Here is a 26,221-nt window from a genome sequence, read left to right on the forward strand (position 1 = left end):
TAAACCAACCAAGTTAGTACAACAAGAAAAAACTGCTGCTTGGCAAGATTTTTGGGTCAAAGAAAGAGCTAGCTGTAGTTTACAGCATGACATAACATTTGATTAATTTTTGCCTGAGGATGTTTTCACACTTAACAGTGTAAATCAAAACCTTCCATTAATTACAATGTGTATTAAAAGATAACCATAAGCATTTTCATGTAGATGCTATACCAGCCTCCTATTTTTTGTTCCCTCTAAAAGATTGGCTGCTATTTCCTACAAAACTCCACTGAAATGCTTACACACTACCAAAGTTATCCAAATGCTTTAACAAAACCAAACAGCATTTGCATGGAATGCGAGGCTCTCTTGCATATTGAATTACTGCACAATATCCTTAGGGTAGAGAGACTTTACGGCTGTTAAAGGGAAACTATGTAAGGGACTTACTTTGACCCGCCTTGTGTTTCTGATAATATATAATATTTAGGTCAGCGATTTAGACAGAAAAATGGCAGAATGGGCTCTGAACTGTACAAGACACTCTATTTCCTGGGGTTCAGTCCCCTGGTAAGGGACAGATGTGCAGGGTGCTCCGTAAGTGCCCAGGGGCCACACTCACAGCCACAACAAAACCGTCTGCAGGTCTGTGTCCAAAGTGCGGACACAGTCACCCTGCCAGACTGTGAAGGACGACGACCCACTCTGGGGACCCATCTCACCTATCTGCTCCTCATCAAGTCCCAGGTGGTCGTGGCTCTGCAGAACACTCTCCCACTCAGCCGCCCGAATTTGATGAGAGCATGAAGCCTAATAAACCCCTCTCCAGCTGGGTTTGACCTGGACAGTCTGGTTTTCAAGGTGCTAGTGACGCGCAAGGGCCAGGATATCAGACACACTGCTGAAGACCAGGACATGGCCTGTGGGATGCTCTGGGTCCATCCCTGCTGGAGACCCCAAGGGAACCAGGCTCCCTGCAGCACCCGAAGAGGCCAGGAGGGCTACTGCAGTATGGGACCGTCCAGCTGCCTGCCACGACACCTTCGAACACCAACATGTCTGTCCACCAATGCAGCTGAGGAGTGTTACTGCATGCTGTTGCACACCACGATTCCCCGGCCCGTGCGTGTTTGTGCATAGCTCGTGCACAAAGCTTGCTTTGGAGGAAACCAAGATGAATCACAGCCAGACTTGGAGGCAGAAAAATGCCCCAACAGGCAATTGCTCATATTTTTGTTTTGTTAAATGCATTTTATTGTGAACTTTACATACCTTGCAAAATAGCAGGTTGGGTTTTTTGGTTTGGGGTTTTTTTTTGGGGGTAGTGGTGGTGTAATATTTATGAAAAATCCCTAACAAAAACGTCATCAGCACTGCAGAAACACAGCCTATCGCTCATGCTGGAAAATTAAAGCTGCCGATGATGTGTTCTGTGTAAAAGCGAAAGAAACCTCAAACCCAGCATGTGAAAACCACATCTGCATTATTAGGGGAACGCAGCATGGAGAAGAGTGTTTCGCAGAAAAGTAGCCGTTTCTGAGGGTTTCTTGATAAGAGAGAGATGTAGGGTACTGACAAGGGCTGCAAGAGTGTCACAGGAAAGATTCAGGCTGAATCAGCGAATACCAACCACACATGCCTCTAGCTTTCTGTGATCATGCAAGGTAAGTGCATTAAAGGAGCACAAATGAAGAAAGTAATGACCAAAACAACAACAACTCATAAGCTCTGTACAGTCCGAGTCGTGCACAGAGCAACAGCCCCACGATGGGAAAACACTAATGCTTTTTATATTGGTAATCATCTGTAACATGAGCAATTAAGTACAGTACTAATGGACTATAGCCAAGAGCCTGGTACTAATATTAAAAACTGACAGAGATGAATAGGTTTGGAAGGAAAACTAGGCTGACAAAGACATTTTTATGAACTGCTTGGGCCTATTTGGAATAACCCAATCAGAGGCAGGTTCAGACCAGCCATGCCTACAGTGACAATAACGCATTCATTGGCATTATACGATGCCTGCTATGCTTTAAATAAAAACACCCATTGCTTCTACTCAGCAACCTGCACTTTCATTATTATACTCATTAATAAAACAAAAGTTGTCTAACTAATATACAAATAACACTTACTGAAACACTGGCAGCCTCGCCTTGTTTTAAAATGAAACCAGTTACTGGAAACACAGACCGTACTACATGAAAAATGAATCAGTTGATAATGCACACAAAATCTTTCTTTCCCTTTTACCAGGGAAACAAAGCAAACACCGCACCGACCGAAGCACTCTGCCTACTTATAGCACTGCAGCAGCAACCATGACAAACCCTGATCCAAACAGGGTGGTGTGGAGAGGGAAGCAAAGCATTCCCCACAGCCTTTAAATCTGGCTTTATTTCAGCTTTTGCCATCCTTGGTACCATGGGTCTGCAGCAACATGCTGGCTTTTTAAAGGTTATAAGCACCTTTTGAGAAAAGCAACATTTCTTCATGGGATTTGCTAGACAGAGAGGCAATTCTGCCTTCTCCATGTCTTTTTTTTTTCCCCCTCTCTTTGAAGTTGTGTGTGAAACTCCACCTTGCAGAGGGGAACTTGGCAAGGGCAGGAAGGTGGGATGCAGTACCTGAATGGGACATATGTGCCATTCCACTCCTCAGCATCCTAATGATGTCACTGGAAGGTCACTGCCACCTAAGCAGCCTCGATATGTTAAAGCCAGTGTAAACAGCTAGTAGTTTCTCTGTCATCTTGGAAGAAAGCTAGTTAACACAACATGGATGCCCTTGAGATCTAGTTGTAGAGATGAATGGCAAGGCTAAGGCAAACAGCAGCAGGATCAGTGAAGTCAGGGAACTGCCTGTTCTGCCTCCAGTAAGCAAGAAAAGGCCCGTGGGATTCAGAAAGGAAAAATCATGAGGTTTATTCAGCATTTACTTGCCAGCTAAATTCAATTTCCAGTTTAGCTTTACAGCTCACCTTCAAGTTAGAAAATGTATGTGTGTCCTGAATCACGAATGTGTATTCCTGCACTGCAGTTCTAGTTTTAGATTAAATGTCATCTGAGCACTTTGGCTATAAATGAGCATTACATTTACAGGTGCTGTAGTTAGAATTACCAGCTGAAACAAACCATGACAATTTCATTTACTTTTTTCCAAGTCTGAGGCTTAATACAGCTTTCCTGTGGTAGAAAAAAAAGTGTCTAACACTAGAAATCTAGAGATTGAACCAGTCACTGAGGTTTTTTGTGTACGTGTTTTGGTTTTTCAGACCAGATTGGGTAAAACGTATTTTAGGCAACCTCAGGGCTAACCTAAAAATCCTACAAGACTTCTTCTCCAAATGCTGTCTTTTGACAGCCTGCTAGAGACCTGGAAAATACGTGCTGCCTCATAGCAGACCTAACCCAGAACTACACAACAGACTGGCATCCAAGAACTCAGTTTTGAGCTCTTTAGTGCGCTAAGACCAATCTAACCATAAACTAAAAGAGTCTTTCCTCAGACTGGCTCAAGGCAAGCAGAAGTGCTTTTGGGTAGCCTGGAAAGGCTTTTCAATCTTGAAGGCATCATGAGTCTGCTCAGGTTTTCTAGTGAGCACAATGGGCTTTGTGGCACTTTGTAGCATACCCCTGAGTAAAGTCACACAGACGAGTCTCTATGCATTGAACAGGAGTGCAATTCAAGGGTTTTGCACGTAAAAAAAAAAAAACCACTAGCATGAAAGCAGAAGAGAGAGACAGGGGTTCATGGAGTATTTGTGAATGGCTCATTTATTTTTCCACAACTACAACAGATGCGCTCTCTTGCTCCCTGCGTGACCTAAACCCACAGAGACCTAACTCTTACGTGTGCCTGGGTCTCCTCTGTCAAATAAACAACATCCTACAAAGCCCATCTGGCAAGGGAAGATCCAGACTGCCAGTGTGAAACCCATCAGCTGGCTTGGGTGCAAGAGGAAGCCCTGAGACTCTCGGGGCTGTAATGATGGAGTGGAAGAGCTGAATACCCACAATCTGATGAGTCTATTAAAACAATCTATAACATTTGTCCACAATGCAAAGGCAGGGTGTGGTAGTTTAATCCCAGGAGCAACTAAGCACCACGCAGCTGCTCACTCACTCCCCCCCCACCCCCAGTGGGATGGGGGAGAAAATCGGGAAAAGAAGCAAAACTCATGGGTTGAGATAAGAACGGTTTAAAAGAAGAGAAAAGAAGAAGCTAATAATGATAACTCTAATAAAATGACAACAGTAATAATAAAAGGATTGGAATGTACAAATGATGCGCAGTGCAACTGCTCACCACCCGCTGATCGACACCCAGTTAGTCCCCAAGCGGCGATTCCCCCCGCCCCCACTCCCCCCAGTTTATATACTAGATGTGACGTCACATGGTATGGAATACCCTGTTGGCCACTTTGGGTCAGCTGCCCTGGCTGTGTCCTGTGCCAACTTCTTGTGCCCCTCCAGCTTTCCTGCTGGCTGGGCATCAGAAGCTGAAAAATCCTTGACTTGAGACTAAACATTACTTAGCAACAACTGAAAACATCAGTGTTATCAACACTCTTCTCATACTGAACTCAGAACATAGCACCATACCAGCTACTAGGAAGACAATCAACTCTACCCCAGCTGAAACCAGGACACAGGGAAAAGCCCCATCTGACATGCACAGCAACTCACTCAATTTGCTCTGCTGCTTGGCTCTATCTCCAGAAAGCTTCTAACTGTAACGTTTATAGTGGCATTACATGCAACTTCTTTGTGCACCCAAGTCCTTACATTGGAGATATCTCCTGTAAATGAGGGTGATTGACCTCCCCCTCCATGAGGAGGGCAGCCTCTCCCTTGGAGTGGCCAACACATAAGGCACTAAAAGAAGGTGAAAAACTGCCCACTGAGCACAGCTCTGCTGTGCTGCCTTGTGAACAGCCAAGCACAATCTCCTCCTGATCCCAGCAAAGGAACTTGTTTATGCCCAGGAACGAGTGACTGGACTTTCCTTATTTGAGCCTGAAACTGCAGAGCTTTTATTAACATTTGATTGTCTAAGGAAAGAAAAAAGAAAAAAAAGAAAAAAAAAGAGAGTTGTTTCTAAAACCCATACCAAACCAAAAAAACACTCCAGCTCCAGTATTTTATTTAATGCGTGCTGGCTTCACAAGCCCTGGAAGTTATTATCTACATGGGAAGAATAAGAAATCAACAGTTCTGACCAGCAACAATGGCTGCAGAGAAAGAGTGTTTGGCAGCAGCTTGCAGGCAGGGAGGAGGGAAGGAATGCAATGAAGAAGAGGAATGCAATGCTCTGCATGACCTACAACATTAACAGCACCCTGCCTTGTGGGCCACCCCATTATTTTGATCACAACCACAATTTGCTTAATTGGTATTCCTAAAAAACGACAGAAGACAAGTGTTTGCATCAATTAGCTGTCATTTCTTATTTTTCCTTGAGTATGTTTTGCTCAATTTTTCAGCTTCTTTAACTGGAAAGCTGTTGTAAAAATTAAGATATGTACCAAAGAGAAATAAGATGCTTGTTTTATTTATTTAGTCACTGGAGACATACATTCTGGTTTAAATTACAATGGATTATCTGACTAAACCGTTGGGGGAATATTTACTATATCTTTAAGAAGCCTCTCTCTCTCTCTCTCTTTCTCTAATTCTTTATAAAACACTTTGAAGGCTCTCCAAATTAATTTTTTCATTATTAAACAAGCATTTCAGATTTGTTATCTTACCTTTCATAATGCCTGCGAGTACATGTAGCAGCACTTGTGCTTCCAGGGTTACCACCTAATTCATCATAAATATGTTTCCATTGTCGACGGGCTGTTATCTGTAAAAATGGCAATGGAAAATTTAATCTTGCATCTTTACAGATTCTACAGCATTTGAGTTCACAACAACAAATGCATGTGTGACACTTTCAGAACAGCATATACTACAAGCAGTATAAAAACCCCTACAGAATATATAGAGTGCACAGAGCTTTGGGTGTCTTTTTTTTTTTTTTTTGGGTAAGTTAACACTATGTCTATTTTCTTTCTCTCTAAAATGAAGCAATCTGACTGATTCATTATCAAGTCACAAGCAACATGGCCTCACAGAAGAGAATCTCAATCAATATAGGGTCATTAACCATCAGAAGTTATGCAGACAAATCCCACGGTAAATTATGAAAATGAAGCTCAAACCATACTCAGCACAAATAATGATTACATAGTTATTTTAACTGCATTAGAGAAGATAAATCTGCTGCAAAACCCAAATCCACCACAGAATTCTGTAAATCCACAAAAGCATAGTCTGTAACTCTATATGTTACAAGCTGTTTATTTTTATCCATTTATGTCAGTAAAATATATAGATCAAACAGTAATGAAATCTTAACATACTCCAATGTTAATATTTGAGCTATGTACTTTATTGGACCACGCTGATGAAAATAAACATCTTGTAACATATTGAGTTGCATACCATGGTTCTGTTTTTTTGTACAGAAATTAGGATTATACAGAATAACAGATGGAAGACCTGGCAAAAGAATTGTTTCTGAATACCACTTCATTATTTTATATATTCCACTATATTTAAAACAGGAAGAAAAACAGGAATAGGACAAGCACAACAGATCACCCTCTTTTGCCTGCAGCTCATAAAGAAGGCCAGTGGAAAATTGTGCGGCAATTTGGGGAGAATTTTGTCATTTTCTGTGGAATGCTGTGGATTTTAATATATTCAGCCCCAGAGGCTTCTTTGGAGTTACCCACAGAGCAGTCAATGGTGTTTACTGAGGAGCTAAAGGCAGCAATCAGAACAAAACAAATATTACAATTTGCAATCTGAGGCCTGTAATTTTAATCTAAACAAGAGGAGATAGCTACCGTCATTAAATATTACAGGGTAAGAGGTGTTTCTTTTTTGCTCAATATAAAAGGAAGTTTATTCTCCAAAGAAAGAAATTACTCTCCAAAGCCAAAAGCATGGCTGCAGACTTATCATCTGATAATGTTGCAATTTCTTCAAGTTTATTGTTTGTACAGTTCTCCTTAGAAAACACCACTATCTCCAACTCACTATTAGCACCTGTACATAGTTTGCACCTATAGATACTTGAAAAAAAAAAAAAAGGAGTATTTTATTGTAAACCTTATTTAAAGCAAAATGGACTGACTGCATTCAGTAATTTTATCTTCTGTCTTCTGTAACCAACCCAAGGACCACAGGCACAAGAGAGAAACTGCAATTCAAGGATAAATTCTGCACAAACGGATTAATTAAATACAAATCAAACACTCATCTGAGGATAAGGTTCTTTTTAAGTCTATTTTGTTTAAGTTCTTATGCTGTCTCTTCCCCAGGCTACCCACACTTCTACCCATTATTATTACTAAAGGGCTTGAAGAACTGGAGTCCTAATGAGCCATAAAGAACATCACCTCCTGAGAATATGAACAGATGCTCCTTCTGCAACCTGAAAGGTCAAAAAAGAATTGGACCACGTACCCTGCTGTGGAGGAATGCCTGGATGGGAAGCTACCGCTGGTCCTGCCTCCCACACCTATTCCACTGGTCCTCGGGACAGGCAAAGGACAGAGGCATGGCCAGACAGCCCTTGCCTTCTGGTAGCTCCCCAAAATCACAGATCCCCTGAGGACTGCTGTAAGTGGCTTTATAGTAAATCAAATCTCTGGCAGCCTCACTGACTAGGGGAACAAAGATGCACAAAGCCAATCTGGGGTCTGTGCTCTGGCCCTCTGGCAAGCACAACCTGGCTGGCTTGCCAGGCTGTGGGCCAGGACCTGATGCTTTGGCTAAGTACAGTGATGCTGTGCAGAAGCTATAAACAAAAGCAAAGGATTAGTTAGCAAGAGGACTACTGCAATTCCCCTTTTTAGACATCCTGATGTGACTAAGAAGCATGGTCTCCATTTCCAAAAGGAAAATGTTAACCTTGGAGCCCAAGTCTCATTAACTATGAGCTGACTCAAGAGTCGATACTCAAGCTGGAACATCAGTAAACACAACCAACTTTAAGGGGAAAAGTGAATCCCTTTGAAATCCCTGGATCATTTTTGGTGTCTCTTTCCTCTATGCTGCTTAGACTAGCAGCATTTACACATACATTTGCCCAGCTTTATCCAATTCTGCCTCTGCAATGGACCAGAACTCCTTGGCAATTAGCAGAGCTGTGCCCTCCCACATACAGAGCTAAGTTTAAATTTTACATTCCCTGAAACGATTGTTATTCTAGCAAAGCCTGGGGTTGAGTTTTCCCCTGCTCTGGAAAGTTTAGGTTTTATGCTTAATAAACTTCAAAGGACTAAAGTAACTGATAAATTACATTCTTAAACAATCTGAACAAAATACTGCACTGTGGAGACTTCACAGTTGTCACGCAGGGCAGCACTAGCAGGATGCTCACGCTGGCCACATCCAAATCGAGATCTGCTTTCTTTTCTCATATGAGTCCCTCTCAGCCACCTCAGTGACTAGGAACTTCCTGAGGAGCCAGGAAAGGGCAGTGCTTGGCAATGCTTTGCTTATGGTTGCTGTTCCTACCAAAAATGCCTGCCTTGGCTGCTTTTACACAGTGGTTTTAACTTTGAAAGGGCTCATACGTGCTCCTGGTTAGTAACATATTCATGACCGGGGCATGTGAGGAACAGAAAGGCAGATAACAAAAGGTATGAAAATGGTAAAATATTTTAGCTGCCTGGGCAGGGAATTTCCCATAAACACTCAGGAGCAAGTGTTGGTTTTTTTTTAAGGGCATGGAGCTATAGTGACATAAGACAACTAAGACCCTGCAAAAGCTTTAACAAATGTCCTGAGCAAAGAACCTTTGCTGCTTTAGTTCTCCAATTTTTTTTCCCCTACTCCTACCAGTATATACATCCCTCCCAGTGCCTGCCACATTTCTAAAAGTCAGGATGCTCCAGGCTCACCCATTAATCAAGGCAATTGCACAGGCCAGTCTCATTTCTGACAGCTTCCCATTCCAACGCTGGCTTTAAAGTAGTCTTCTTGTTTGCAGACCCCTCCCACAATTGGCTCAAACCTACAGCTTCACAATCCTAGAGCTAGGCCCATTGGAAGCCAGGAGCTTTGAAAACCTCTGTGACATCTTTCCCAATCAGTAGAATTTGGAGTTAAGCAAGAGACTGGTCTGCCCAGGGACCTAAGAGCATATCTGATCTTGTTCCTATAAGCACAGTATTAGGCAGTGACTGGTACTCAAGAACAACCAAATAAAAGTAATGATCTTATCTATTAAAGTAGAGGACTGTTTATATACATGCTTTTAATGATGTCTTCTGCTTTGAGAAATCTTAAGGTTTTCTGTACTGCAATCCCATGAAAAGGGTTCTTGCTTATTTCCTGCTGCAAATCCAATGGGGGATTTTCTGGTCATGGTATGTGATGTTCACAATGTTCTTCAAAACAGAGCTCTGGGTATTAGCTCTGTATGAAACAAACCCAGGTAGCTTTGCATTCCACTGATACATCAGCTTCTTCGGGCCTGCCCAGGCGCAGGACTGCTGTACATGTCAATCATTAATTTTTAAAAACTAAAGCACTTTATTGTTGCTTCCAGGAGGCAGCAGCTAAATGGGATCCCACCAACCTTCGGCAAAATTTAAGCTGCTATGAACCAAAGGTTAAGCTCCACCTAATTTTCTTTTTATCCTTTATCTTTCTAAGACATCTCCAGGCAGAGTCCATTCAGCACCACAGCCTTCTGCAAACATGCCAAGGCACTCCTTTTGTGTTGGCTTAAAAGGAAAAATGCCACTTCATGACTTGCCAAGGACAACTCTTTAGGTAAGTCCAGGAAGTTTCCCATCTATGAACATCTGCAGTATATAAAAGTACCCTTTTATTCATTTGACTTAGGGTGACTGAGAAAATTCCAGGCAAAGGCTGTTAAATGCCACTGCAGCTGAGCCCCCTAGAATATGACATTGTTTTGTATTTCATCCAGGGATTTGGGGACATTTAAAATCATTCATACTGTGAAGGTCTGCTATCGAGAGTGCTTTCCAATGCACTTTCCTATTATTAGTAACAAAGATGATCATTTCATGTACCTTTGTTTAAGAGAAACATAATCCCACCCATTCCAAAGAGACAGCTTCATCTGTTAAGGACTTAAGCCAATTTCTACAGGTTGCTATTTTTATTAAGCCTGTATTATGTCCAATAAGAAGTACACGGGAGTATGGTATTACACAGTTATAGATGACAACTAACTAAGAATTAGTAATCAGATAATGGACAGATGAGAAATGACCCTCATGAGTACTCTAACTGGAGAGCCCTTAAATATGACACACAATCATGAGTTAACACTACAAGATAGCCTGTATGTATAGCCCATATGTACAGGTAATACTCTCTGTCAAGCCTCACTGGATCCATTCCAGTCCCTGACACATGACAATAAAGGAAAGTCAGACAGATGGCTAAGAAAGTTGTTCCTGGCATCTCATATCCATCCCTGGCTGTTTTCATTCACTTTTAGATTTTTAACCAACAGGACTGGACTCAAGAGGTCTTGCACTGTTCTGTGAATCTGGGCAGAAGCTGGAAAACACCGCACATAATCTCTGCTTGTTTCTCAAAGACGTTTTTAAAACCCCATTGAAGCATCTATACATGGACAAGGTGGACAGGGCAGGGGATGAAATTTAAAATGGGCTGACTATCATTGTTCTGCCAAACACAAGGATGCAAAGTTTGCAACTGCTTTAACTGGGAAGGTTTCTACACTTCCTAATAAAATACTCATCATCTGACCACTCTAAGTTCCCATATATGATTTTAACCAATCTTTTATTTATTTCTTGTGCATAAATGGCTGTCACATGCTGAAGCCAAATATCTACTTTCAAATATTCCTTTCTTTACAACATTTCCAAGAGAAAAGACCCATTTCTATCTCAATGCACAAACCAGAAACCTGTGAAACTTTAAAACAAGGCAAAGATGACGAAGCCCTTCTAATGGACAAATGACTGGTCCAAGTCAGATGGAAGGGTCCATATAGATAAATGTGTATTAATAGGGTAGGTTTGAGAAAGCCTTTCCTCTGCACATGGCTTCTCATCATCAGTAGATATTGCCACTGTGTGAGTGAGTCATGGATTCTGGTTGTTATTGAATTACAGCACTCACTCAAAATTTCTACATCTAAGCAGACATGCCTAAAATTCTGGAACTGATACTGAGGTCCATGTCACCCCAGTCATCCACTGCCTTGCTGAAAAATGAAACACGAATCAAACACAAAAGCTTCTCAGCAATGCTTGCCATGATAAAATATATACAGACAAATGCAGTTTGGAGAACTCAATGAATATCAACTGGCCATAAAATAATAAAAACCAGGGTGTGCACAGGTCAAAGTATTGCAACAGCTACTGGTTTAACATTCAGGGAATGTAAAGCAAAGGCAGATCCATACTGAGGATGAGATTGTTAACAGGAAAGAATGATGTCAGGAAACCTTATGCTCCCCGTACAACTTAAATTGCATCACAGCGGTCCTCCCAACTTCAGCTCTTCTGCACAGAGCACAGACACCACTCACATCATAAAAACAGGATCAGGCCCATCATTTCAGACAGAGTCACTCTTAAACCAAAGCTGGGCTACCAGGTATCTCAGAGGGCATGAGCTATGCTTGCCTTGCCACTTACTGACCAGCAAGCAATTGCTTAGTTTCTTCTCTGTTAAGAATAAGGGCCACTGGTACATTTTCATCAAAGGTGACAAATGCCCCTAAACAGAGAACATCTGTCACTGAGAAAAGGGCAGGAGCTTTCAGACAAGGGCGGACTGATGCTACTCTGGATGACATTCTCACAGATGTGATCCTTCCCCTCTGATCCTCACGTTTCTGCTACCTCTGCCCTCGTGTTCATAAACTCACCATCCTATTCCTGCTCTGTCCCAGGTACAGAGGTTCACCTTCTCCGGCATCTCTAAATCCATCCCTCTCCCTCTCATTCTGGCACTATAATTTCTCCGGCAAGCCACCGCTTTGGCATCCCTGCTTCTATACTCGGTCCCTTCAAGCAGATCTGAAACATTGCTGTGAAAATCACCCGCCTCCCTGAGCACTCTGAACACGCCACTCTCCTTTCAATCTCCCTCCCGGCCTTCCCTTGTGCTCTGGATCAAGTTCAAGATTTTAGCCCTCATTTTCATTGCACTTTACAACTCACGGCAATTACCGTTGGCTCATAATTGCTGTAACGATCTATCTGTGGTAGCTATTCATTCATATATACCCATGAGCACACCCCTGTATGTAAGCATGGTATGTACTGATTAATGAAAGACAGAGGAACAATAAAAGCCAAATCAAGCATATATTTTTGTCAAGAATGTTAGATTTCATGTTTCACAAAATCCCAGCCACACCCATGCTAATCAACCCGGGCTGCTGATTTACAGAACAATATGCTTTACTGTATGGAAGGAAAACAGTGAGTTTTGTATTTTGGTTCAAATGACTTTCAGTTTCTTGATAGTGCATTTCTTCTGGTCATTTCTCTACAGCACAGATACGTCCCAGATTACTTTGTAAACAAAGCAAAAATAATTTCTTTCATCCAGCTGCGGCAGGAACTGAACAACTTAATCTGATCATTGTGTGCAAAGAAAATATTTCCAATGATGACATCTTCCTATGTCAATTGGTTTTTATTACAGATGTCATCTCGATGTGCCATATTAAAGCAGCTCTTTCTTCTCATCTCAAGATTTTAATCTAAGTTTGTTGCTCTAATATTTTATTGGTTCAAAATACATGCTGTAAAATCCATGGCCATCAAATTTTCCTGTGAGCTAAAAATAAACTGCTCGTCAGACATGGTTAGCTGATAAAAAGTGTCAGAGACTTTTCTGAATTACTTTGATAACTTCCTGTTTATGTGGTACTGACCCTTGTCTAATAAAGATCTTTTACACTTGGAATAAGAGAAGATACTGCAGCATACTATTCCTTAATGGACAATGCTGATTACTTTTGAAAGCCTTTAATACATTTCCCATATTAGACATGAACAGATGTCAGGGATGTTGCCAAGTGAAATTTCTTTTATGCAATCTTGGCTTGTTGTACAATAATAGCCCTTTCTCAACATGGGAAAAAATTACAGACCCAACTAATTTCCTTGACAGGGAAGAGTTACATATGTTTTCCACTTGTAGTTTTTACGACAAGTTTACAATTTTGCCAAACCTGGAACTAATTGGGACTGTTTCCAAAAATGGTCCAATAAACCCACAATGTGTACAGCTAGCCTAAAATGCAGCAAATGATTGTTTGCTTTTACATTTTTTTTTTTGAACAGGGAAAAGTTAGATTGCACAATTATTTTATTTAAGTTACTTAAACACTTACTGTTTCATATCCTCCCAGTTTTTGAGCAGCTTGAAACATAGTCCAAAGGTTAACTGTTAGAGGGACAATAAGTATTTAGATAAGCATTGCATTAACCAACATATTTCAAAGAAATGTAAATTAAGCAGTTTTTAAAAAAGAAAAATAGAGAAAAAAAGCTTGCAGCCCCTGAAAAAGCTCCTGTGAAACATTTTCCAAAGAGGTATTTACATAATCTGAAGAGTAAATACTATATATTTTTAATTACATATAAGAGAACACACTTAGATGCCTTAACAGGACTGGAAAAATACACTGAGACAAAGGTCATGGGCTCATTCGACTTTGCTGATAAGAGGCACGGTATAATACCTGTAGCATGTTTCCATAACTCTGATAATAAAAGTTACTCATTGGGAAGAATGTTGCTTTTAATTATTTGTTTAATACTGATTTCATTAGCAAGCAAGCATGAGCCACACACTGGCTCACAGAGAAAACCTATTGATTAAACAAAAATAACCAATATTTACTGCAGCTCAGAAAATGGCCTCCATAATCAATAAACAATAAGCTGCGTTCTAACAGGTCCTGTGTGAATGAACCCAGAGGGAGCACAAATGACAGTTACCGCAATAACTATGGTATGGGTGGTTGTGCCTTGCCCACGACTGTAGGGTTGGAGGAACAGAGGCAACTCAATTCAAAAGATGTGCTGGGAGATGCTTGCTACTTTCTGCAGAACTCTTCCCCTCTCAACGTGCTTTTCATGCTGGCCCACTGTCCCATGGGGCCACTCTTGCTGCTGGTGTCTCACTTTATTTTATTTTATTTTATTTTAATTGCTACAAGAAAAATTGATGTCTTAGGTCTATGAAAGGTGTACGCACTATTCCACCAAGAAACAGTGATTCCCCATAGACATTCTACAAATACTTCAGGCCAGACTAAGCAATAACGCTGTGGACCATGGAGGATGGGATCTCTTCCTCCACAGGGGGATGCTCTGTTGTAGTGTACATACCGCTTCTTCCCACTAACCTATTTATACTGGCAATGTTTGCACAAGTCTTGCTGGACAAATACAGAGCCCTGTCCTGCAAACATTTCTGCTCTTCTCAGCATACTTACTCTTGGCATTTAAGTATTTGCTGGATCAGGCCCCTAATTTATAATGAATGTCAGGCAACTTTCAGGGTATTTCAGCTAAATGTTAGCAGACGGCCCTACCCTTGGCGAGGAATTTTAGAAATAATACTTTAGCTTGTCTTTCAAGCCCACCATGTCCCCATGCTTGAGGGAGTGCAGAATAAAATGGGGGGAGAAAAATCCTGTCTTCAACACAAAAACATTCTGAAAGCCTCATTGAACCTTGTACTGTTTCAAAGCTATCAAGAGCTTTGCTTAGGCCCTGATTTAATCTGAATCAATGCATAATGCAACGAAGCTGTTCATAGTACATTAATTTTACTTCCATTTCAAGTAGCCAGTTTTCAGACAAACACTGTAATCATTCGGAGTTATATAAGTTTATAATGGCTGCTGGAGGCCTGTTGCAATCAGTGCCAATTGCTATTAGGTATGTAAATTGTTATGTAAAACATACAGGTTTGACATTCTTCATCAAAATAACACATGGCTTTAATCTGGGAGATAAATTAGAGTAAATAATATTTCAATCGATGGAGTTTTCCCTTTAAGGAAATAAAGTATCATTCAATCTATAGATAAGAACAAAAAATATCTCCATTTACAGCTTTTGTTGGAAACTCTGAAAGATCTACATTGCACTGCAATATTTATGTAAAATTTAGTTACAACTGTATCTTCTCCACCTACAATTGCTTTACAGATTGTGGCACTACAAACTGAACATGCCAAAGCAATTCTAAACATTGCATTCTGTATTAAACAGATACAGTCTGGTTTTATATTCTCCACAGTCAGTAATTTATTAACTATAAACACATTTTGGGCCTTTAAAAATACGATCCCTTTTGTGCCTTTCTTGACCACCTTTAAATGTCTTCCTTTAATATTTGTCCTTTCATAAAGAACATCTGGGCACAATAAAGATACGTCATATTATTAACTCAGAAGAAAGGCATTACAGACGCTGCAGATTTACAAAACAGAAAACTACAGAGTTTTCAACATGCCTATTTCTAGTCTTAATCAGCGGATTTAAACCTATAAATATCCAGCAGCAACTACCCCAGAACGAAGAGATGCAAATCTAGGCATAAGACAGTGAAATGCCTGGACTGGAAAATGTGTAGATATAAACATGGTCCCCCCAACCATAAGGTTTTAAAATAGGCTTCATGTGCAAATGCTTTCTCCAGAGAAGCCAAACCATTCTAAAATGTCAACAAGAAAGTGAGAAAAAGGATACTTACTCTGCTTAAAACCTAAATAGGGTATTCGTTCAATTGGTGTTTTCCTTTCTTTCATATATTTATAAAGAGCCACAAGGAAAGCCTGCTCATCAGCTCTGCATTCTTCACCTACGGCAATCTTTGATTTATCCTCACTTGAGCCTTTTTTACAGTTGCTGTTGTTACTCTTGGGTTTGGGCAAAGCTGACTTAGCCTCACATTTTACCTGGGAAAAGAAAAGATGTCATATCAGATCTGGGTAACCTTTAATTTTCACTTAAGGAATAAATACCCTCTCCTAGCAGAATGGATTGTTGAAAAAATGAAGGCCAAACCATGCAACTGTGTTTGAGGGGAAAACAAAGGAAGCTATTTATAGAGCTAAATGTCTTGTTCTGAATCTTAGTCACAACATTTTTAAATAGCCACATCTTTAAATCATTATAACCCATTGGTAATGCTCTCCAGATCTGCATTTTTATGACTATACATTGCTATGTCACAGACAGCTCCCATCTCTCACATACACTTGCCATTAGCAAGTCTAATAATAACCTTCATTCCAGGATTGACACTGAGCATTGTCAACTCCCATAGACAACCCTGGGAGCTGAGGGTGCTCAGTGCCTTCCAGGAACGCTCAGCAGCTGGCTCTGAAACGACACATTTTTCTCTCCTTTGGCCCACCAAAATAGATGCAAACCTTGGCAAGCCTTACCCAGGCAGAGCTCTCAGCACACACGAGCACCACAGACTTAAGTCAAGTGGGTCCGAGCATCTGCTTGAACTTAAGCACAGCCGTAAGTATTTAGCAGAAGGAAGAGGCTGGTACCGAGAGTCTTTCCTGGTAGACACTGGCAGCCCCAATGCACGAGTCCCAGAGCTCCAGGTCTCCCACTGGCCTCCCGGCAGACATGTGCCAGTCAGGAAGTCAACAAATTGGAACCACTTTACCTCTCATCGGTATTCAAACATGGGGAAAAATATCCAGTGAGACTGGCTTAATCCTGCAGTCCTCCTGAAGATAATCCTCTTGCTGAATCAAGCAAATTACAACTCAAGCATTCCCATAATTTATGTATACAAAACCCTAAAGAGCAGAACTTTGCAAACTGATGTTGAAAAGCTCTCCATGACCAAGACGGGATCGATACATTTCCACTGAAATACTGGAAGTCCTTTAATACAAGGTAGTGGAGATGGTTACATGTGTTTTGGATTTGCACTGTCCCTTCAATGATGATGAGTGCTGTGAGTAGCCTTCTGGCAGCTCCATACCCCATCCCAGACATGTCCTTTGTGCTCCCAGAGGGAGCAGGGAGACTGTAAGAGCCAGTATTTGGTATTTTAGGAGGACAGCAGAGAAGAGCAGGGTATCTCGCTGCACAGGAAGGCAGGTGCTCTTGGTCAAGTAAGCTATTGACTCTCCTTCACTCTCCTCCGTTCTAAACCAGGTACTTCCTGGGTACTTGTTGACATTTTGGAAGTAAGTTCTATGAAGAGCATTACGTAAGTGCTTGTAAACAACAAATATTTCATTGGAAAGACTATGATATGCTTATTTTATCTCAATAAAGCTACCATGTGTTTCAGGCTCAGGGAAAGCAAAATCTTTTCTTTTATACTCCTCCAGGGTATTAACTCTGCAGAAAGCACTGACTTCAGGTTAGCTGCCTCCATAGTTTTCCACAGATGTTGGACAAAGCAACGCTAGCTCCTAACCAGAGAGGACAAGTGGCTGCAATTTTTCAAGGTAATTGATGCTGCTGAAAAATCTCACTTAGACACTGCAAGGTACAGGCTCACTCCTCCCAGGCAATGCAGCAGGGACTGGGAAATGGACTTCCTGTGGGATTTTTCTTGATCGCTTGCTGCTGAAGTATGTCCGCTGTCCTGCTTGATATTCTCTGGTTGCATGGTTCAAAGAGATATTGTCTTACTATGGCACAAGACACCATCCTTTGCCTTTTAGTAATAGATATGCTTATTGATTAAACTCCTGTAAAGATCCTGGGTTTCATCCAAAACTCAATGGAGCTAATGGGATTTTTTCTTATTAAATGAACTTTGGATTTCCTCATTCACTTTTTAGTTCAGAGCTGTAATCCCTTGACTTTTTTTACTTTGGCCCCTCACAAAATTATTTAACAGCTTCCCCTTATAAAGTTTAGATTACATTGTCATAGTTTTCAATGCTACACCAAAGACTGGGTTAGCACTCCCAATATGAACCCATGATTTCAATAAATTTAAGATTTTTAACTTGAGCTGCAAATTTGTTGCAAGCTGAGACTTGGAACAAATTCACTGGACCTGGGAACAATTTCTCGGTTTTGTCACCCACTTGCTATGTAAAGTCAGTCAATCAATCTTTTTAATGGATTTTCTTTTTCAAACTGGACAATTCAGAACTGTATTTGCAAAGACAGCCTGGGCATAAACGCTAAATGAAATCAAAGCTCACTGCTATGCAAGCAAACTAATGGCAAGGGATGTTACTCCCAAGGAGACAAAAGGAAACAAAGAAAACATTAAGAAAGCCATCAGGAGTGAGCAAACCCCGTGTTGCACACAACCTCCTTCTCTCCAGTGTACAGAGAAGCAAGGTCAAAGCGCCTGTGAACTCGAAGGTGCCACAATGCAACGGACGGACTCCAAGCAGCGTCAGGTTCAACGAAGCTTTCATGAAGGTTGCAATGCTTCATCTGCTCAGCGTTCAAGGCACAAGCCTCACTTTTGGAACCTCCCCACCATCTGACAGGAGATACAGATGAATGCCATGACCAATGATTAGTGAGAACCAAAAGGGCCAAATGCCATTCTGGGTAACATTGGTGTAAATCCAGCATAAACATATCAAAGTCAGTGAGAGTGATGTCATATTTGCACCAGGCACCACAAACCACCCTTCTCTCTCAAAACACGGTTTTGAATCTTCCTAGAGGGCAAAGATATGGAGGAAGTTCCTGAATGTGGAGTTTTGCTTGGCTCTGCTCTCTTTTCTGGTCTGCTCAGAAAGCCTGAATGACTCCGTTATAAAGGGGGAGTTCAGTTTCCACAGGAGTTAAAGCTCCTTCATTGTAGCCTCAACGTGAGTAAATGTACACAGTACCTCCAAAATGAAACTGAGGGCTAAGGCCCTGACAGGTAACCCTGCTGCCTGCGCCACAGCGTGGATAAGCTGGCGGTGTACTGAGATGGGCTCTAGGAACATCTGACCACCTTCCATCAGAGACAGATGATCCATGACCAAATGGCCAGTGAACACTCATGGATACGTCCATGTGTTTGTCGTCTTCTGCCAGAGGTCACACACAACACAGACCACTACAGACCTGCGTTTCAAAGTTTCATTCAGATAATGGCTGAGGTGCTCGGAATAAATCTCCAGGTCTGAGAGCGTGCCAGGCCACCTGTGGCCACAGGAAAAGCATATTCTGGCAACTTTTAAACTAATTTCCCAGATCTTGCTGTACAAATGAAGTGAGAGATTTACTTCAGCATTTGCACTAGGAGATGTAATGAGTAGATTCATTTGGGGACAATTTCCATGTTTAACAAGTTAATCCTCTCAGCTCTTCAAAATGGTCAGATCAGCCAGTTTTAAAAACCCTTACAACGCACTTCTGCACACTTTGAATGGGAGCACTCTTTGGGAGCACGAAGCAGGTATGACGAGGGTTACGCTGGAGCCTGCAAGTCCCAAAAGCTGGTCCAGCACTAATGACACGCGAGGTATGAAAGCCTTCAGAGTCCTGGGAGTGTTTTGAGAGAAGAGCTTGATATATGCCTCTCCAGGAGAGCTGATCCTGCCTCAGTAGATGGCCTCGTATTCTTGTGATTTTTACATTCCCAGCCTGGTAGGGATCTTCCCTGGGATCATCCCCAGGAGGTACTTAAAATGGATGCAGTGAGCAGCAAGGAGATCAAAAGCGAGAAGTGGTACGTGAAAGACCCTCGCGCCACCTGCAGGTCCAGGACCACATTGTCTGTCCCACTATCGCTCTATTTTTAACAAGCCACCTACACTGGAATTTATTCAGAGCTGCTCCTACTCAACCAAAGGCTCTTCTGTGTCAGGTAACAGTAAAAGCCTACAAAACAATCTGCTGATGGGTTTAAGGTAAACATGCCTAATGAGAACTAAGTTGTAAGAAGGTACAAAGCTTTCTAGTCATCGGCAGCGGAGAACATGAAATTCAGCAAGTCATTACAACCATGTGGCTTGCGTTGGTCTTGACAGGCTCAAACCCACAGTCTTCAGAATGCCACTTCTGCCGGTTCCTGACCCAAACTGTACAGCCACTGCATGCCTGTCAGAGCTGTTGCCCTGCCACCCAAGAAATGCAGCTGCTGTCAGAGGCTGGGTGCCATGATCTGAGGGTGAAAGCAGCATAACTTCTGGTCAAAAGGGATTTTAGCTGGAACAGGAATACAGTCAGGATCGCTGCCAAAATGTTTCAGCATCTGATGCAAGTGGATTTGTCCCATTTACACTAGCAGTGTTCATCCCTGCTTTCCATGGACCCACTGTCAGCATTAGTCGGAGATGGAGCACGGACAGAGAAGGAAAACTAATGGTGAAGCCCAACATGGAGCCTAAGATGATGACTTAACATCCCAACTGTTCCCAACAATGAGAAGACAGTAGGTGGATCTCCATTCCCCCCTTCCCCTAATACACTTTCTCTCCTTTCCCAGAAACCCATAGGCAGGGTCTGTAAAAAGTGCAATGCATCTGCTGTAGAGGGTTTCTGATTCACTGTCCTCCTCTTACTAAAGTATATCCACAGCCCTGAGACACTGATATGGAGAGCCACAGTGAAGTCAGTGTGACTACATGCAAGGACATTATATCATGAGCATGTCTATTATTTATAATGAAATTAAGCTGGCCAAGATAATTAATGCTATTAATATCTGCACAATGATGAGCACAGTATGACTAGATAAATAGGCGGAATTACTTCTTATCTGAACTATCCTCCCATTTGACTAGTAGGGTGAACCCAAATATAAACAGAGAGGATGAACAATTTGGTATGAAGTGTTACTGTTGTTTTTAATTATCTAATACCTATATATCAGGTGCTGAAGAGGCAGAACTACTCGTGCTACAGCCTGGGGTGCTTTGACAACACAGTCTATGCCGCAGTTTGCTGGTAATATTTTAACATAAAAATGGCTTGGAGGAAGGGGGAATTGAGGCAAATTGAGACATTTTCACACCACGGATTTTGCACGTTCTTCCACAGAGCAAAAACGTTCAGGCAAACTATAATATCTGGCAGGACCCCGCAACTCAACGCACCAGGCTCCATCACCTTTTACCATGCCTGTCTAACACGATAGTACAGACTCCAACTGAGCACAATAGGGCAGAAAAAGAAGAGAAACAGTGACTTAAAGGCAGAGCCTCATCATGAACTTCAGCTTTTTTTATCATCATCAACAGAAGGCACAATTTTAGCTGAACTTCTAGGGAGGAGGAGGAGGTGGAATTTAATTTGCCTTCCTATGAGAAACTGAGAGCAGAACACTTCCACTTGACCTCTTTAACCTCCTAATCTCCCAGGACATTCACTGTGTACAACAATACCAATGCAAATGTATCTATAGATTCACTGTATTTCCTAAAGAGATGGTCACAACAATGGAATCGTTTTTCAGATACACATCTATCTAATTTATTAAAACAATGGATTCGGGAGGAGTTGGCCTAAAAAATTAGTCTACACAAACCTGTTTAGCTGTTTAGCTCAAAAGTATCACAGTGACAAAGTTCTGCCTCAGATAAAAATCTACAACTATTGCTCTAAGTAATTTTCCATCTTTGCATCTTACAGTTTCAGATTAAATCATCTTGAAAGTAGCCATTTGTGCTGCTTTTTCTTTTAAAAAGAGAAAACCAAATTCCTATTTAAAACCACAGAGACAACATAGAAAATAGGATGTAAATTACACTACAGAAACTCCATTTTAAAATATTTTAAGGAAAAGATACAAACCCATAAACATCTAAAAGATTAAGTCTACAAACACAAATCAGTGATCCAATTTTTACTTGCAGTATGGGCTAAGCACTGCAGCACATACAGAAGACTCTGTAAAAGCATGCACTATTCAACAAACCCTGGAACATGCAGCTCAGCACTAAGTATTAAAGAAACAGCCCAGATTTTTTTTTTTAAGCTTTCCTACTGAATTTCTGCCTTTATCTTTTTTTTTCTAATTTAAAAAAAGTCAAGATCTTAACATTAGGGTAATGTCATTTGTGTGTGCTTCTTAGAAACCATTACTGAAGCAGCTCTTGTTTCATAGTCTGTTTATCTTCAAACTTATATTTAGAAGTACATTGTAACAGGGTGAGCTGCTCCCAGGTTTATTTTTAATTCGAAGATACTGTCACAAACTATGTTTGTGTGTCACAGAATGTGAAAACTAACACTAGATGCCAAGAAAGCTTAAGCACTACCAGTTACCAACAAGCTGATAGCATTAGGTTGTTCAGTGATTATAGTTGCTGGTAACTTTGAACACAGACATGATTTAAAGTGAAGAATAAAACTATTGAAAAAAATTACATTTATCTCCCCAAGAAAATACATTACATTCTAAATTTGAAACAGCATGCTGAGAAACAAAGGCAGGGCTGTACCTAAAAAAGGAGAGTGTACTGAAAAGAGTATTAGTAAGTGATTTACCTTGGCAACAGCTTTGCTTTCAGAATTATTGTTGGAATCCTTAATGCCGTTTAATGAATCTCTTCTCTGTGGGCAAGGCTTCTTTTTGCGCGGTCTGCCTTTAAGATTTGGCGCTGAAAATTAATGGAGAACAATTTGAGTACATTGTCTTATACTGGATTCTTAACAGCTGAAAGCATAATAAATAATTCCACTACAATCAGTCACAGAAATGTACACATCTGTCTACAGTAAATGCTTATTACGAGATTCCCATCCTCCATGGGTTACATCTTGACACACTATACATTTCTATAGAATATCCCTCAAGGCTAATCTATTCTACTTTTACATAACTAATTAATATAAAGTCAAACACTGTTCTCCAAAGGACTCAGAGAGAAAGCACAAATATTTCTCCATGGTACAAAAAAGAACAAAATAGAATATTAATAGGTAACTTTGCGTTAATGAGCCTGCTGCGTTTATTATTTCTAATCTTCACGTAAGAGTACTAACGACTATTTCCAACTTTGAGAAACATCTGGTTTTGGAAATGTTCTGAAATATTGAAATTCCTTACAGCTCCAAGAAATGTTTATATATCCTGTCATTCTTGTCAAAGTTCTTCTAAAAAAGTTAAAAAGAAAAAAAAATTACCCCTAAGTCCTGAAATGGATCAAAAAACCCCTTAACAACTAGTTCTGGAAGTTGACAAGTACTGAAATAAGTGATTGATTGTTTCATAAGGGTTACATACCACACATATAAATTAACATGAACCACCTTCAGTTTTGTCCAATTCTTAAGATAAAACAGCTTTGAAATAACACAATGACTAAATCCTAACCGCGCTGAGCCATACGTAGAATGGGATATCGATCATCATAAAAAATATCAGAGTCATCTTTCAATAGTGGTATTACAATATAAATTATGATCACATACAGAAATAAGAGATGAAGCAGATGTTTGCTCATTATTACGTGTCCCGCCTGCTTTCAGATTTAAAAATCAGCCTACGACTACTATGGCAACATTTAAAATGATAAACAATCATTAACTAATGACTGAACCGAAGAAGATAATTTCCTTTAAACCTTTAATTTCTAGGTAACCATTGTTTTCATTACTTAAAGGGATGATTAGAACAATGTCAGAAATCTAAACACCACAAACCTCTTGAGTGCCTTCTAATTGTTTCTAATCTTACATTTGTCACACAGTAAGCCAGTGGTTTCAGGACATTTTACATTTTAATTAGTTTGCAAACACAATAAAGGGTGCTAATTTGATTTTATAGTTTGAGTAACAGTGTCATATTTGGTCTGTTCAGAGAAAAAGAAAAGCCGTAGGTTTAGAACCAAAAGTCCAAAAGACACATCCTTTTTCTTCCCCCAGCACTGGCACATGGTAAATATATATATATATATATATATGCACGTGCGTATGTGTGTAAGTCAATATTTGTGTCTATATAGAAATATATTTATCTCCCTATAGAAATATCTCCATCTATCTCCAGTGAAGCACATTCTGCTTATTGAAAAGTACTGCAGAAAGCAATTCTGAAATTGTCATCTGAGGCTAACATGCAAAATCAAACAAAGAGAGAAAGAAATTATTACCCATTCCAGTCGACAAACATCTGCCTGATTTATATCTGTACTCATGAATGCTACAGCATGTGACTGCACACTACGTCGCTGGAAGTCTCGACTTGGTGTGGATGTCAGTCTTACACAAAATGAACACTAAGAGTATTTGCTCCGTGCTTACAAATCCCCTCCCCCAGCCGCTCCATTACTCATATAAACAGAGATGAGCGACTCGGCGGGAGCGTGGGATGAGCTCCGAGGACTCCAGCGCCGGCTGCCAGACTGCCAGCCCCAGCCATGCCGCCCTGCCTTATTTATAAACCCCGCTCATCCCTCCGCCTTTGATGTCTTCCTGATGCCTACTTTTTTTTGCACACAACCTGGATGGGATGGACAGATTCTTGACCATGGTTAGCCCCAGCAGTTGCACCTTCTTTAAAAAGGTACTGAAGAAAATAGAAATGTTCCCTCAATTTACTACACCCTGGCACACTCGTTAAAACATTAACCCTTGAATGAATGATCCCCCGATCCGGTCCAACCAATGGCTGGAGAGAGATGTGGTTCAGCTAGGATCAAATACACTTGCATGTGAATTACTTTTTCTTTCTTTCTTTTTTAATAAATAGAGAAACTAGTTCAAGGCTCAATGTTTTCCAAACACACTTGTTATCCTGAGCTTTGGCACTATACTTTGTATGACACTATAAAGGACTCCTAATGTTTTGCTAAAAGCTTTAAAAGCAAGAAGGCATTTGTTCCTAAATTCCAGGTATATTGAGCTTGCATACAAACACTGTTTGAATTGGAGCCTTCCACGGCAGAACTGGCACAAACCCACTATGAAATGGGGTATTTGCATTCTCCCCGTGGCTCAGGAGCTGCAGCCGGGAAGGTCTGTCTGCAGCACACACAAGGACCGTCCCACACGCCCCACAGTATGACTTTAAATCACTTTAAGCCATTCCAGATCAGACACAAAATTAACAAGAAAGCAGCAATAGGAATTAGTAACAGAAGAGAAGGTCCCTGCCTCTAGTATCTACTCTGTAAAAGAAAACATTTGAAATAGTTCCAGTCACACTTGAAACAAAGCCATTAACATTTGCTCCCTAAATCATCATAAATAAATGCATTATTCGAAGATTATTTATATTTCAGCTATATCCATTTTGTTCTCTTGAGCTAGGAAATATGACTAGGACCGAAGCAATAATTTACAAGTCACACACTTGCTTTAATTTTTTTCATTTTTTGTTTAATTTATGACATATTCATGAGCACACTGCACATTTCTTGAATTTGTTATTCATAATTATTTTAAAGCAATTTTACACACATGTTGTGGCTTAGTCCCAGTCAGTTTTCCTGATGACTTTGGATGTTCAGTATGTACTGGACAGCTAAGTGAATATCCCATGTTTTTTTCTGCTCTCTGGTGGAGAAGGACTTCTGGCATGACTACCTGAGAATATCTGAAATAATTCAATTTCTTCATGTTTGTGCATATGGCTTTCGAATTCATTTTCTGAAAGCATTTGTGGCAGTGAGACCTGAAAACTTGTACATTCCCAGAAGGTGAGAACATAAGCAAAGCAAACTAAAGTAAAAAATCTAATAAATAAGTACAGAAAAAAGTTTGCATTTATTTGCCACCTCTTTAGTCTAAGTGCCTGAAACAAGAGTATGAGAGATACGACATACTACCAGTTTAAATACTATCTTTTGTGTGCATTTGACAACATGTTTGCTTTTGCCAATTTGTGTTTTTTTCCCTTCCTTTCTTTCTTTTTGCTTCCTGATATATTGGAAGGAGGGGAAAACTCCACTACTGGAATGTCCACTGGGACCCTTGATGGGCTGCTGGGAACTTTTTTTGCCTCTACTTCGGTGTGATTCAAAGGATCAATATTAGCACAGCATAGGTGCCCTGTACGCTTGCGGTTTGGGATGTGAACTGGAGCACCCCCACGCCTGCAATCAGCAGGTGACAATGCCCCAGGAGGGCAGAGCTGCTGCTGTTCAAGGCAGGCAGGCATGGAAGGGCTGTCAGCAGAGATGTACACCTGGTACAATACAAATGGCCTAAACCTCCAAGTTCAGACCTTTGGAAGCAAAAGGGCGTTCATTCTCTTGAAGCCTGCCCACACACATGCCTGTGCCTTGCTGA

At 40.8% G+C, this 26,221-nt stretch overlaps 1 protein-coding gene across 7 annotated transcripts in view; it reads right to left on the minus strand.

Annotated features, from left to right (window-relative positions):
* Positions 1-26,221, minus strand: part of ARID5B (AT-rich interaction domain 5B) — a 125,512-nt gene that overhangs the window by 17,220 nt on the left and 82,071 nt on the right. For 5 of the 7 annotated variants that reach the window (XM_052799240.1, XM_052799239.1, XM_052799242.1 and 2 more), the window contains 4 exons: positions 22,475-22,587; positions 15,792-15,996; positions 13,414-13,466; positions 5,738-5,835 (listed from right to left, as the gene is read on the minus strand). In XM_052799240.1, the coding sequence (XP_052655200.1) occupies positions 5,738-5,835; positions 13,414-13,466; positions 15,792-15,996; positions 22,475-22,587 (469 nt within the window). Of the gene's footprint in view, positions 1-5,737; positions 5,836-13,413; positions 13,467-15,791; positions 15,997-22,474; positions 22,588-24,081; positions 24,198-26,221 lie in introns of those variants that run through there. The other 2 variants (XM_052799244.1, XM_052799241.1) reach the window with 2 other exon arrangements.

Source organism: Harpia harpyja, chromosome 10 (assembly GCF_026419915.1).
Source record: "Harpia harpyja isolate bHarHar1 chromosome 10, bHarHar1 primary haplotype, whole genome shotgun sequence".
Classification (NCBI taxonomy): domain Eukaryota; kingdom Metazoa; phylum Chordata; class Aves; order Accipitriformes; family Accipitridae; genus Harpia; species Harpia harpyja.